A 14,413-nucleotide genomic window follows, 5' to 3' on the forward strand; every position below is an offset into this window, starting at 1 on the left:
ATATAATTATTATTAAAACCAAAGCTAATGAAACAAAAATATTTTTGCATTATATATTAGATTTATATACTGGGTCTCTGGAAAAAAATGTATAACGGTAAATATAAGCCATATTCTAAAAGGATTTATGGTAAGGAGATACGACAATTTTTATTTAATTTGAGTCAAAGGGGAAAGTCATTAAATATTTAAAATTTTTATTCTATTTTGTCTCTGGTGGAAGTTTTATATCAAATACATAATTTATATAATTTATATATGATTTATATAATTTATATAATTATGTAGATATATATTTTACTGCAAGAATGGATATTTGTAACATTTTTCCATATCTACAAGAGTGGATATTTGTAATTTCTTCGCCCAAATTATATCGGAATTTTAGTGTTTAATACATTCCAACATTTGTAATAAAATATGTTAATATATTATTCCTAATTCTACTTTTGTAGAATTAATCTTTCTCTATAGAAAGTTTAGAAAATGCAAATCATATCCACATATAAAGATACATACATAGAGCATTGTTTTCTGTGATCAATTACTATATATTCCAAAAGTTTTCTATAAATGCGTTTTTCCTTTCATTAAATTTATTTAACATACATTCCCGATTATTATGTTATTTATACCTACGACGAGAGTGAAACCATTCCAGTAATAATACCCACTAATTTTCATTTGCAAATCTAGAATATTCTTCATGATTATATGTTACAAATAATCCATTCGAAAATTTAGAAATATTTTGTTTGATTACCTGAACAAACAGGAATATGAGGATAATTTGTACGTAGAGTTTTATACACATGATTTGTAAAGCTGCCATTTATACATTGTATATGTGTACATTATAAGTTCTAATTGTGTATATATTATATGCAGGCACATATGCAGAGACACAATAACGATAAAACGATAAATATCTAACAATGATCTAGGCGTGTACATATAAATTCTTGTGTTAATAGTTGAAATAACTGTACAGTTAATATAAGATTTGCAGCATTGTATGTATGTGTATATCCGAGACTTTATAAGAATATTATTAAATTATACTTTAGTATTAATATTAATTGATACTTTGAATATCAACAATCTGTAACAAATGTTCTTGCATATTTGAATGAGAGAATATTACTTAGTAAATCATTGTGAACAAGACTGCAAAATCTGTCCATTTAATGTTTAATGGTTAAACCATTATGCTCTCTGAGCATAAAAATCTATACATTGTATACATTGCATTTATAATAAGAAAGAAATTGTTCAAATACGGGAGAATACATACGTATACTTACGCTTGTAATCCGACATTTGCGAAACATTTATAATAAATATCTAGCGGTATTTGGTGTCATTTAGTCACAGCAACTATGATGATGTGAAAATAGAAGACGTAACAATGCAATAAATCGAGACATTTATGACACATGATATTGATAACAGAGCTGGGATTAGGCAAATAAGATTCTAATGATCGAATTTATTACTAATCAATTTAAAAAGCTACTAAGTGACAAAGTAATAGTTAAAAAATGTTACGTAATAATTTTCAAATAAAGAAGCAACTTTTAAGGGACTATATCTTCAAATGAGAAAATCTTTACTTTGTTAGTAAATCCATTTTTTATTTCTTTATTTCGGCTATTAAAATCTCGATTCTGCTATGGATGTTATGGATGATAATTTGCATTAGATGATGTTGGCATCATTTATACGAATATTGCAATAGTAAAGCAACATGTAAACATCGCACAATTTTGTTAAATAGTTATGTGTAAATCAATGGGGATTAATACATAAAACATGTGACAGAATAAATTTGTGAATATATAAAACAATATTACTATTTGTGTATAGAAATATGTATATAGATTCAGCAGAGCCTTCAAGATTAATTTCAATTAATAACTTAATAATTAGATAACTTTATATGCATAATAAATAATAGAAAAGGGCGATATGTGCAATAAGAGAGAATTTCTCTATATAAATGAAAGATTATAAAAAATATTTATAATGATTTATTTAATATTTACTTTCTTGATGTGCCTGTAATTTAATTAATATAAATATATTATATTTGTTTGTATGTGTAATAAAAAAGGTTTTATACACTCGAGTTATGAGAACTTCTCAGATATTAGAAGCACAATTATGTGTATATATATGAAAAATGAAAAATATTTATCAATGTTTAATCACTCTGTATCAACCCCCTTTGATGTAATTTATGGGTATTACTACACTATGTATGATTTCAGCTTTACATGTAATGTTGTATCTTATACACATATTTTTTATATATATTTAATAAAAAGAATTGATATACATACACATAAATGTGTTTTAATGATGCGTAATTTTGAAACAATATTATCCCGTAAAATATTATTTTTGGTACATGCTTAATTAAAATGTATTTCCTTGTACAATATATTATTATTTCGCACATACAAAAAAATATTAAAGTTTTTCAAAAGATTCACCGTAAATTTATCGTGTATCAAATTTCTTGATGGAAATTTTCTCATTTTGAAGTGTGGATATATGAGGAGCATATAATACTTTGTAATATAATATATGTATATGTGTATGCGTGTCATACATATGCTACATCTATCATATGTGTGCTACAATACAATAAACAATATATAACAATGATAAATTCGATAATAAATCTATCATATCTTTTGTAGAGGGATATTCTTTTGTAAAAGAATATATGCAGATAAATGTTCGTTCATAATTGGTTCTATTAAGTACGATACATTAATAATAATCTTAATTATTAATAGCAAAATAATAATAGTAATAATTTAGTTTAACCCAAAATTCTTTACACATCTCTATACACATCAAAGATGTTTTGCATCATTCATATTTTTACTAAATTTAATGTGCAATATGCACATTAGAAATATCATCCTGATGAGGAAGAAAACAATTTATTTATACAACAAGAACATATACATTTCAGTTTTATGTTAAAAATATCTCTATTACACACTATATTAAAAGTAGATTTTTTGGATGATAAAAAATTTTCAGATAATTGATTTTAATAAAAATAAATGTTGTTATCTTGCAGAGTAAAAATATATGAGAATACTTTTTGACGCAAAACATTTTCTGATATGTAAATTTTCTAATTTGATAATATAAATTTAAAATATCTCTCGCTATCGCTATTATCTTTGCTACTATATTACCTTTGATAATGGAGAACTACGGAAGTGACATCTACAGAAGTGTACAATCCTCTCTGCATTTTTATGCTACATTAGATTAGCAGTGCACCAGCAGCCTGTCATTACGTTTTATATGAGATCCTCTAAGTTGTTTATGTTCATATAAAAATATAGATAATTATTTCAGCGATTTTTAAAATTTTTCTCCAACGAAATCTTATTGTATAATTCAAATAAAATAAAATATAACATGCACGGTAATTAAAAAATTTGATGATTGACATTGGCCAATATATTAAGTATATTATTAATATTATACATTTATAACATTTTATATTATAGTTTTGTTTTATTATTTCATTTATCTCAGCTCGACAGATGATAATTATATGTTACTGACTCGATGTGAATGAACTTCAGTTGAACTGAAATCTATAAGAAAAATCATGTTTTTATACACACAGAGATATGCAAAGATAGATAAAATTTCAAAAGATAAAAACTGCGAAATTAAATGTTGCCCATGCCAGAATTAAATGAATCGAGTTGCAAATCAATATCTTTCACTTGTAAAGATTCAGAATTAAAATATTACTTTTGAAGTTGACAAGAAGAGAACATACCTTCTATCGCGAGATAAAAATGTTTCGATATATTTTGGGTAGCACCAAGCACGATGACGTAAAACGTTTACAAGCGTTTCTTGTCCTTTCCTATCACGATCTAAAACAACTGTCCTCACATCAAAACTGTCAATCCATCAATCCCAAAAACGTATCCGTAAAAGAAGAAACACTAGCTACTGTAGCAAGTCTTGCGCACATCCGCAAGTATAACACTGAAATCGTCGTCAGCCTTGGGCACATGTTCCATATTTTGAGGCTGCTGCTGCTGCTGCTGCTGCTGCTGCTGTTGCGATTGCGGCTGTTGATGCTGTTGTTGCGAAGCCGAATGATCCGGATACTTGGACACTTCTAGATTCTGTTGATGATACTGCTCCATAGTATGACCGATCGCGACGTTAGAGCAACGAGCGTCCTTACTGCTCTGTTGATCGTCAACGATGCACTGAGAGTTTGATATATCCAACTGGGACGGTGCCCCGTAATAGCGTAGATCACTGGCGTAGTTATGATTGCTGTCCAACATACTCTGCGAGGACAGGCTCGAGTGTGCCACGCTCGTCGGATGGGAATATTTGAAATACTTTTCCAACTGTAATGCCTGTTGCTGATGATCTTCCTCAGCACTCATGCCGGGATCGATGTGGCCGCCAAGAATCGTGTGCTGCTGAGCGCTGCTCGAGTCCGTCTGATATTCCTGATGATGCGGCATTTGGTATCGGTGCGTCACTGTGCCTGCAACAAATTACAAGTTAAATAACGACGTAATGGCATAATAGAATCGAACAAATACGTGAGATGTATATATATAGACTGCTTCAAAAATATTTTTTAAAAATATTAATTACATTTTATATTATTTTGAGAATTATTGTAATTCTTTCTGATATAATTCGGTAATTATACATATTTTTGAGAAAATCCAAGTATTTTTTTGGTATTCATACGTGGTTCCCGAGAAAAATAATTTTATTTAAAAAAAGATATATAATTATTGATTTTTCAAAATTCTTTTAAAGCATATATTTTTCTTGTAAAGGATCCGTTGTCGTATCTCTTGATTCTAGATGAGTACTACAAATCTCTAAATTTGACGTAAACGAGACGTTTGAGTAAACGAGAAAAGAACATTACCGGAACAACTTTCGGCTCCGCGAATCCCTATGGACTGCTGTCGATTGCCGGCGCATTGGACCGGATTATAATTGCTCTCGACAGTGGACTGCATCGAATAGTTCGTCGCGCTCTTGGACGATTGCGTGCCGCTGTAATGCTGCAAAGATTGATCGTGCGGCGAGGCGACCGGCGGATAAAACGTGCCCGTGACGGAGCCAACGTTGTCAAAACCGGAGCGTAGCTTGTTGCACGATACCATCATACCATTTGCAATGCCCACCGCGGCTATGCTCGTAGATTGTCTCTCAAAATTCAAGTAACCCACCTAATGAAACCAAGAAATATTCGAGATTGTTATATTCAAGAGAAAATTTCATGTAATTTATTAAATTAAGAAAATTAATTGATTTGTATATGTTATGCTGTTTTTAAAATTGCAAGTCGCATTGTAAAATGATAAAATAATTTATAGATGGAAAATTATAGCCATCGTAGAAATGTCAGAGATATATGTAAAATACGTACGGATTTTTTATATGTTAAAGTATCCGTATAACCGCCGGAATTTTGACATGACGATACGTTAGTATTGCTAGCGTGACCAGTGTGCAATTGATTGTCGCTACTCATAAAGGTGTATCGTTTCTGATCGGTCATATCTCCGTGTTGCTTCGAGGTACCTTCCATCAGATCTCGTTCCGGATCCGGATTCTGAGCAGACGATAGATGGCCGCCGTCACCTGGTCGATTAAATCATTTCAATTATGTATGCGACGGCTTGTACAATTGCTCTTGGTAATAATTTAATTATTTTACAGTATCGTATATTTTATATATAAATTTTAATATGTGTATTTAATATAAAATTCTCGAATAAATTTATTCAAGCATTCGATTTATTTTTGCTTTAAAGATTCTTACCGTCAGGCTCGGGACTCGCCACCGGAGATATGTCCGGGGTGTGAATGATGGGCGTGTACGGGCTGCCGTAAAGCGAATTATTTTCCGACTTGTATTCCTGGATACTCTGCTGCTGCTGTTGATGGTATAAGGATGAGATCGGGGAATGGCCACCCCACGGGATTTGAGGTATGCCCTGGTAACTGTCCATCTTGGACCTTAAATGCATTTCGATTATGCATTACATTTGTGGAATACAATGTTATTACTTTGATTATATCATGATATGATGAGACAGGGTGATTCATAAATGTCTCTATACTTTAGAAGATGAATCTACGCGCTAAAACGCATAATTAAATGTTACATAAGCATAGAGATCATAATCATTTCTGAATTATGAAGATTAAAGATAATTTATTAATCACCTTGTCAATGCATATTTCTTCATCGAGATGAATGTTTGAAAAATTCAATTATTGCTAAATCTGGATAATATAATGTCAATGTCGAGAGGATAAGAGCCATCGTCGTCAACGTGTTTCGCTTCATTTAAATTTTACCGAGATCTCTCAATTAACTGGCTGTTTTACTCGTACGTGGCTTCATTAGCGGAAAGTATGAGCCAATATCGACTTACATGGAATGATGAATCGTCGGGCCGGTAGGGTTGGACCTGTTGCCCGCGGTGTTGGTCGCCGAGGGAGGCGAGGACGGTGCACCGGGTGTCCGTTTCGCGTGCTTCCTACGCCGCGGTCTGTACTTGTAATTCGGATGTTCTTGCATATGTATGACCCGAAGCCTTTCGGCCTCTTCGACGTAGGGCCTTCTGTCTTGCGGCGTCAGTCCTCGCCATTTCTTTCCTGAAAGGAAAAAAAAAAAACATGTTCAATAAAGAACGCAAGACATAGGAACAAACGGAAACATGAAAATGATTAAACGACACACGGTACATACAGCATGATTCTTACCAGTCGTGGCAGGATTCCCTCTGCGTGCCGCATAAACAATCGAAATACAAAGGATATAATACAATATTTTATTAGAGTACACTATATATCTCGTTGCTTTAATGTAATATTAAAATATATTTGAATAATGAGATTTTAAGGTATTTTTATAACTGTATAAATTGGCAATAATGAAATTAATAAACATTTATAAATAAATAAAAATAGAATAATCTGATTATTTTTTTTAAATTAATTATTATTTAAAAAATTAAATTTATATTTGTAATATACTTACCTCTTTCTCTCGCTATTTAAAATATTGTCATCGTATTTGTAATAATGATACGTTTGTCATGAATATTTTTAAAATCCTGCTCAATCAAAGATTAATTTTCCACATTGAAATACATTAGAAAGAAAGAGATAAAAGTAAGTAAGTAAGTAGTTATTGTTATGTATTATGCCCCTTTTCCAAATATGAATTCATCGGGCAAAAACGTCCGAAGATGTTGGCCGGTGCGCAAAGTTACGACGTGCTTTAATATATCGATCCTCGCGGGTGAGATCCTCGCGGGAGAGATCCTCGCGTCCGTAAATACTCCGATAAATTACGCTGCTCGACAATAATGGGGCGAGCCCCCGGTGTATACATTTCGATATCCCGAATCTTGATAAAATCGTCGGTCGATCCCTTTAGCTAACGACGCGCTTAATTCGGCCCGCGAGAGAACAGCCCCTATCTCTCTCTTTCTCTGTCGTCGCCTCGATATACGAGGCGCAAAACGAGCACAGAAATGGTCTCTCGTATATACACAACGTATGTACGTACGTACAGATACACACGTATCTGTATTACAGGTGGGCTTGGTCGGCGGCGGCGGGTCTTGGTCTGACGACCAAGCCTGGAATCTGCCTCAGTTGCGTTCAATATGCCAACATGGTAGGCCGGAATATCATTAAGCGAGGCATAGGGTTAATACGAACATAAGATGTTCGCGACAAGAACGAAAAAATTGAGCGCGAGGCGGATGTATATACGGCATACACATATATGTATACATATATACACATATACATATATATATATATATATATGTGTGTAAGAGTGGTCCCCATTACGTTTTCTCTCGCACGAATGTCTGTTTCTCCGATGTTTAATCGAACGGAATTAGGTCGAAGCCTATATGACTATAATCAATTATTCATGCAAGCGTCTTTTGTCGGTTATTTCCAATATTCAACGATGTAAATAGAAGCAGAAGATATCTTTCGTTAAATAAAAATTAAGATCCTTCTATTTTCCTCCGCGGACAAATAAAATATAGAATTATAAATGCGAGATTATGTCGGTAAATATATATATATATATATATATATATCTACAGATGTATATGTATATACGTATCTTGTATAGGTACATAGGTGCATGGGGGCGTAGATATGGGTGCGCCCGTGCCTTCAGCCAGCCACAAGGCACGAACCATTATTTCATATTTCATTTTGTATATTTCAACTCTCCGGAGGAGAGAGACGCTAACCCGGAGGACACCGGAAGAGGGGCGGGAAAATAAGAGAGAAATCGCACTTTGGCACGTCAGACCCGCGTCCATTCTTATTCTTTAATGTTAATGAACGTCATGAACAATTGCAAGAGCGTTCTTTTTTATATATACATATATATATGTATTCTCGAAACGCTATTACGAGACAAAGGAAAGTGAAGAGAGACAACGGAAGAGAAAGAGTTATTCGCAAAAGGATATCGCTTTTGTCACAGCACAATTTCTTTTTCCCGTCAAGCGACTCCTCGTTTTTTTTTTTTGTTTTTTTTTTCAGGGTTCCCGACCAACCGAGTATTCGACTTCTTTGTACGAGAAAAAAAAAGATCTAGAAGACTCCACACGACAAAAGGGACACAAATGAGATTTTCGGCTAACAATAAGTAAACTTAATTTAATATTCCTGGGCGTGCGCGCGCTCGTGGTGAGTTAGCCGGCGATGATTCATCATCACACCCTCGCACGCCGCGTCCCACCGTGATGTCCTCGTTAAGTATTCTAATGGTTGGCGTGTACCTCTAATTTACCGCGCTTAGACCGAGCCGGACGACTTCATTAATTTCGAGCAAAAAGCGGACGGCGGCGTCGGATTAGGAGCGTCGAGGATCGTTCGCTTATACAATTGTCGAGCTTTTTGCTCGATCCTCGCGTGTAATCGGTTAACGGATAAATAACGCTGCTCTCTTAATTTGGCACGGATATTTTTCTGAATTTCTCTTTCTCTCTCTCTCTTTCGTGGACACTCGGTCTATCAAGTCGCGCTTCGCGCACGTGGATATTTCGTAAGAATGTTCGATGCTAATATAGAATTGTCGTATCGCAATTTCGATCGATTCGCGCGGATCTATCTGGTGTGAATCTAACGGAGAATGTAAAATTAGCAGTCGCGCATCGCGACAAATTACGAGATTCCTGCGATCGCTCGATCGTGAGCGAAATCACGCGTGTCAAAAGGTCCTAATCGAGTCTGTTGCCGCACTCGTGCACGAAGGCGGCACGGCGGCAAGAATCTCGGCGAATGCCGCGGTTTGCCAGTCGTTGACATTTTCCAGAAAGCTCGTTCGTTCTACCGCCTAATTAACGATTCCGCGGTGATTTATGCACGCGGTCGTCGGTAATTCACTCGGCCGGCCGCCGGCTTTGATTAAACTCCGCCGTTTCTTCTCTCCTTCTTTCTGTCCAGGCATCAGTCCAGGGAATTTCGTTATGGTCGCGAATGCAGACACTCGCGCGGATTGGCACGTGACATTTTCGAGCAGAATCGAGCGAGAAACTTCTGGTACGCGGCATTTAGAATATTAACGCCGGAGTTAGAACGCTCGTAATCCTCCCGCCATGACTTTAATTACGCACGATACCCGATAAATCTTCCTTACAACCGGATTAAAATATTCCTCGCGCGAGCTAGCCGTCGTAAAGTATAGCGTCAAGCACGCTCGTAAATCTATCGAGGCTCGTTCTTGAACAGTGATCGCTCGGTTGACACGCTCGGTTCGAGGAAAGCGCCGATGTTAACAGCCTTTTTATCGCGCCAAACGGTTTTCGACGCGCCTCCAAATTCGCGTCGGATACGCGCATAAATACGACGCGTTGTATCGACGATGCGTCTACGCAACGGAAAAGACGGAGAGAAGACGAAGAAGGGAAAGACGAAGAAGAGGGCCGGAGTCGAGGCCCACATCGGTGGAACCGCATCGCGCGCACCCCGCCCAACCTGGGTCGCCCACTGTCACCATTAATAATACGTCTCCGGTCCCGTGATGTATCTCATCTCCCGACGGCGTTGTGCGCGCACACACCGACGCGTTTACTTTTATACACAGATGCGCGGCATCGATGATGCAGCGTGGCATTTTTCTGTATATAAAAAGGAAGGATCGCGCGAAGAATTGTCATTTCCGAAACGTTTTCTCAAATTCGGCCAGAGATTCGAAGAAAAATAAATTTAAAAAAGGAGAAAAAGAAAGAGAGATATGAAATAGGTATAAATTGACTTGTAAAAAAATTAAGCTGCTAAACTTTTTGGAACGAGATCGGAGATTTCGAAAAATTTGCAGGAATTTAATTGCCTTTACGTGGCGATTCTCAAACGATGACGTTCACTTTGACAGTTACTTTCAGGACAAAGACATCGGACAGGTTCGTAGGTAGGTAGGATACATACAATGTACGCCGAGCCATTCAGACACCGATTCGAGCATAGCTGGCACGTGGACGAGACGTCTCGCCTCTTCGGGGACAATCTCGACGAGAAAGAAACTCATGCGCGTCAGCTCGGCACAAAGAAAGACTTATCTGTCAGGGGTAATCGCCATGTGCGTGCGATCTTAATGAAGTATCTCGAAACTCGGAAGGAGGCGTAAAGCAACGAGCAGTTTCGAGGTACTTGACGACGCGGAGGAAAAGGAATTATAACACCCCTTTTGCTTTGAACCTCGCGGTTTCTCTCACACGTTCTCGAGAACGATGAAACGATTCGGGAAGAGAAAGAGAGATGGACATTAAACGTCCGTCTCTCGGATTCCTCGATGAAGAATCGGGGAAAAAGCGCCGCATGTTAGTCGCGGCTTGTTCTTTAGAACGACGCGTCGCTTTGCGAAGAAACCGCGTAAAGAAACATTTCCGCACTGCCAGACAGAAAGACAGTGACACGTTCCTGTCGAGAGTACGCGTTACGTGGACGGACGTAGACTGCATCATAATCGTGCCGTAAACTTCAGCCGAACTTTGCGAAAGTTACGGGATGACTGACAATCGGCGTGAGAAATCTCGGCGGATAAATCGTGCGATTTCGCGTTTATAACAAGTTCTATGAATATAATAAATCCGGATTCTAATATTTAATATATTTCATCAATTCTCGCGTAAAATACGCACAAAGGTAAAAGAAAAATTTTTCTCCCCTCTAACGTAAGATGAAAATTATCTCGCGTCGACGTTCGTCGTACAAATTATCATATCACTCCATCTGTCATTTTTCTGACCGACCCGGGATATAGGCGTGGTGCGGATGATCCGCGCCGGAGATCATCCGGGAGGACAAAAATCGTAGTCGTCGATAAATCGCCTACAACGCCACGTCAATGCTCGAGGGCTCTTCCTCCTCCCTCTTCCCCTCCCCCTCGTCTGTCTGTCGTACCACGTGTATTTTCATAAATATAATAATTTATTTCTATCTCTTCGCAACCGAGCGAGGATACATGTTGCAATCATGATTCGTCTTCGTCGTCATCGTCATCGTCATCGTCATCGTCGTCGGTCGTCGTCCAAGGATAGGTGGGTCGATCGTATAAGCGTCGTCGGAAGGTAAGGTAAGGTAAGGGTGCGGCCAGACTCCGCTCTCGACTCCACCTCATTACCCGGCATTCTATGCAGAGACCGCGCTTATGGCTTATTATTGCCTTAGCTTAGCCAACCCGTCGGTTCCTTCGTCCTTCTTACAGACGGATACATATGTACGCGCGACCGTATATATACGGATACAATGTATACAAAGCATGCGTAAGATATAGGGTGACGCGCGCGAAACGTGATAATTTAATATCGTCGAAATTTTACGAGAATAATAATTTAATTTTAGAGAAGACGCGTTTTTTCTCGCCAAAATTTGGATTTCGAAAAGAGAAAGAGAGAGAGAGAGAGAGAGAGAGAGAGAGAGATAGAAGGATTTGTCTCGCTTCATACTTATATTGACCGATCGATCGTTATACGCGTTATCGTCTCCCATGTACAGAAATGTCTGTGCGTGCACTCGTAACAGCACGTGTTCGAGTATACGTCCGCGTCCGTTTATCCATTCCTTCGACGATCCTTCCCTCGCCTGGGCTCATTTTATATGTATGTGCAATTATTGGTCCCGATCTTGTCTCACGGTTCGTTATGCCGCGCATCGCCTACTAGCGGCTACGACTAAAGAAGGTTCTCTCTCCTCCGTCTGTCCGCGCGTAATGCCGGACTCTGCCGAGACTTTGTCGGTACGATGGTCGGAGGGAGAGAAGCGTGCATAAAGAGGTTGCTCGCAGAGATTTAACCAGGTGCAACCACCACCGGCCGGTCAGCGGTTTAGCAAATAGAAAAAAGTACCAACGATTACGCGTAACTTTAAATAACTCGCGACTTTTACAACGTAAACGCTGCGTGTGCTCGATTTACGAGAATTAAATCGGTTCGAACAACTTTATTAATCGATCGATTATGAGGACGGTGGCAATTTAACCCTTTCGCTACTAAGTCACCCGATCCAACATACAATCGCTCCATGTTAAAATAGCAATCATTCGAGTAAGATAAAATAAACAGATATTTTACTGTATTTATGTATCCTTGTGTGTTTTAAACTATCAGGTGATTGCATAAGTTCGTGCCCGATTTAAATATAAACTTCAATAGATTATATTTTAGAGATTCATCGTCAACGTTATTATTCCAAAAACTATTCTTAAAGTTGATTTTATTATATATAGTATATAAAAATGTGATAGTTTTAATAAAGAATATCTCATTGCAAATTGAATTTTACAAGCAAAATTATTTTACTATCAAAATTGGATGATAAGAACTGTCCGCAATCTTGTTTGCGCGGTTGGATGCTGCTATGTACGAGACGTTCGGCACTGCACGGTCGCTTTTCGACCGGACTCTGCCATAGGCGAAAGGGTTACATACGCTAGATCGAAACAAGTTTACTAATGCATGGTGGACCCGCGCGCTCGCGAGCGGATGGTATAAAGGAACAAATGAGTTTCGTGATCGTACGAGAGGCCGATCTTGTCTCGGATTAATCGAGCAACGCTGGCGAACAAGTTTCTCCGTACGTCGAATTCCGATAGAGCATAGGAGAGAGAAAGAAAAAGTTGGATAAAAACCAAGTCTAATCGAAGACACGGAGAGAGCAGTCTCGTTATCAAACTAATTAAAAAAAAATTCGGGCACAAAATTCATCCTAATCCTAGACGAAAAACGAGACATTGTAAATAATTTGACGATAATAATTTAATTCGCAAAACTGGAGCATGTTGCGAAAAGGGGGGAACAAACGAGAAGGAAAAATATATCAGCGACATGTTACGGATTATTAAACGCATCGTAAATCCGTATCGGCTTGTTAACGTATTATATTACTCTAGAGACCGATGTTTATGATACATATACAATATTTATTACGACCAGTGCATTTATGATTTTCGCTCCGTTGAATCACGATTACATGTATTGGCAGGTGCGATTGACAAACATGTAAAGCTACTCGCGCGTAAATTCCGTATAACGTATCGAAAAGAAAAGTTTTTTTTTTTATTTATAGAATATTTGGCGATAGATGTACTATATAAAAATTTTTTTCGTCATTCATCGCGCTTTATCTTATATTATTCGACGATGCGACTTTCCGCTTAACGGGGAATCAGCGATCGAGACCTATATATATTCACGCTGCACTTAGCCGTGTAGCAGGATGTAGGTTGCCGTTTAAGATCGACCGACCTCTTTTCCCTACGAATACTTTTACGAAAACGCAATTTACAGAGTGGGCAGAGCCGATTCCAGTCTCAGAAGTTCATCCACCGTGCAGTGCTGAGGTGCTGCTATTGTTCGAGAACCGCCCGATGGAGGAGAAGCGGAACGGGGAAGAGGAGGAGAGAGTTAGGAGCGGGAGGATGGTATCGGGAAGGTGATATGTATATATGTATGTAGCACCGCGCCGAGAAAAGTGGGCCTTTCCCTCGGAGTTCAAACGTAGTCTCTTACGCACTTCTCTATCGCGCGCGAGCGCGTATTAATTTCAATCGACTGCCAATCTTTTCCCGATCTCTTATCCCGCCTCGCGGCTATCGCGAAAGGTCACCGTAACTTGGTACGGCTTATTACGCATTTCTTATCCACCTTTTGCGATTAGATCTTTTAACACTCAAACCGATATAATTTCGGTAAGCACGATCGAGATGTTCTTTCAAAGGGAATTTCTCAAAATGCGTAATTATGGAATTATTTAACCTTCGAGAATCGGAAGATCGCTATCGAAAACGCTCGGCGAAGATAAATAGCGCGTGAGGTGGCTAGTACCTACA

At 37.7% G+C, this 14,413-nt stretch overlaps 1 protein-coding gene across 1 annotated transcript in view; it reads right to left on the reverse strand.

Annotated features, from left to right (window-relative positions):
• LOC115238337 (putative transcription factor SOX-15) overlaps positions 1–14,413 on the reverse strand; it is an 18,121-nt gene continuing 3,708 nt past the window's right edge. Inside the window, exons 3-7 of the mRNA XM_029812062.1 lie at positions 6,477–6,699; positions 5,858–6,054; positions 5,462–5,676; positions 4,955–5,261; positions 1–4,555 (exon numbers count right to left, since the gene is read on the reverse strand). Coding sequence (XP_029667922.1) covers positions 3,993–4,555; positions 4,955–5,261; positions 5,462–5,676; positions 5,858–6,054; positions 6,477–6,699 — 1,505 coding nt within the window. The 3' untranslated portion in view covers positions 1–3,992. The remainder of the gene's footprint in view (positions 4,556–4,954; positions 5,262–5,461; positions 5,677–5,857; positions 6,055–6,476; positions 6,700–14,413) is intronic.

The sequence above is a fragment of the Formica exsecta genome, unplaced genomic scaffold (assembly GCF_003651465.1).
Source record: "Formica exsecta isolate Colony F162 unplaced genomic scaffold, ASM365146v1 scaffold333, whole genome shotgun sequence".
Lineage (NCBI taxonomy): Eukaryota > Metazoa > Arthropoda > Insecta > Hymenoptera > Formicidae > Formica > Formica exsecta.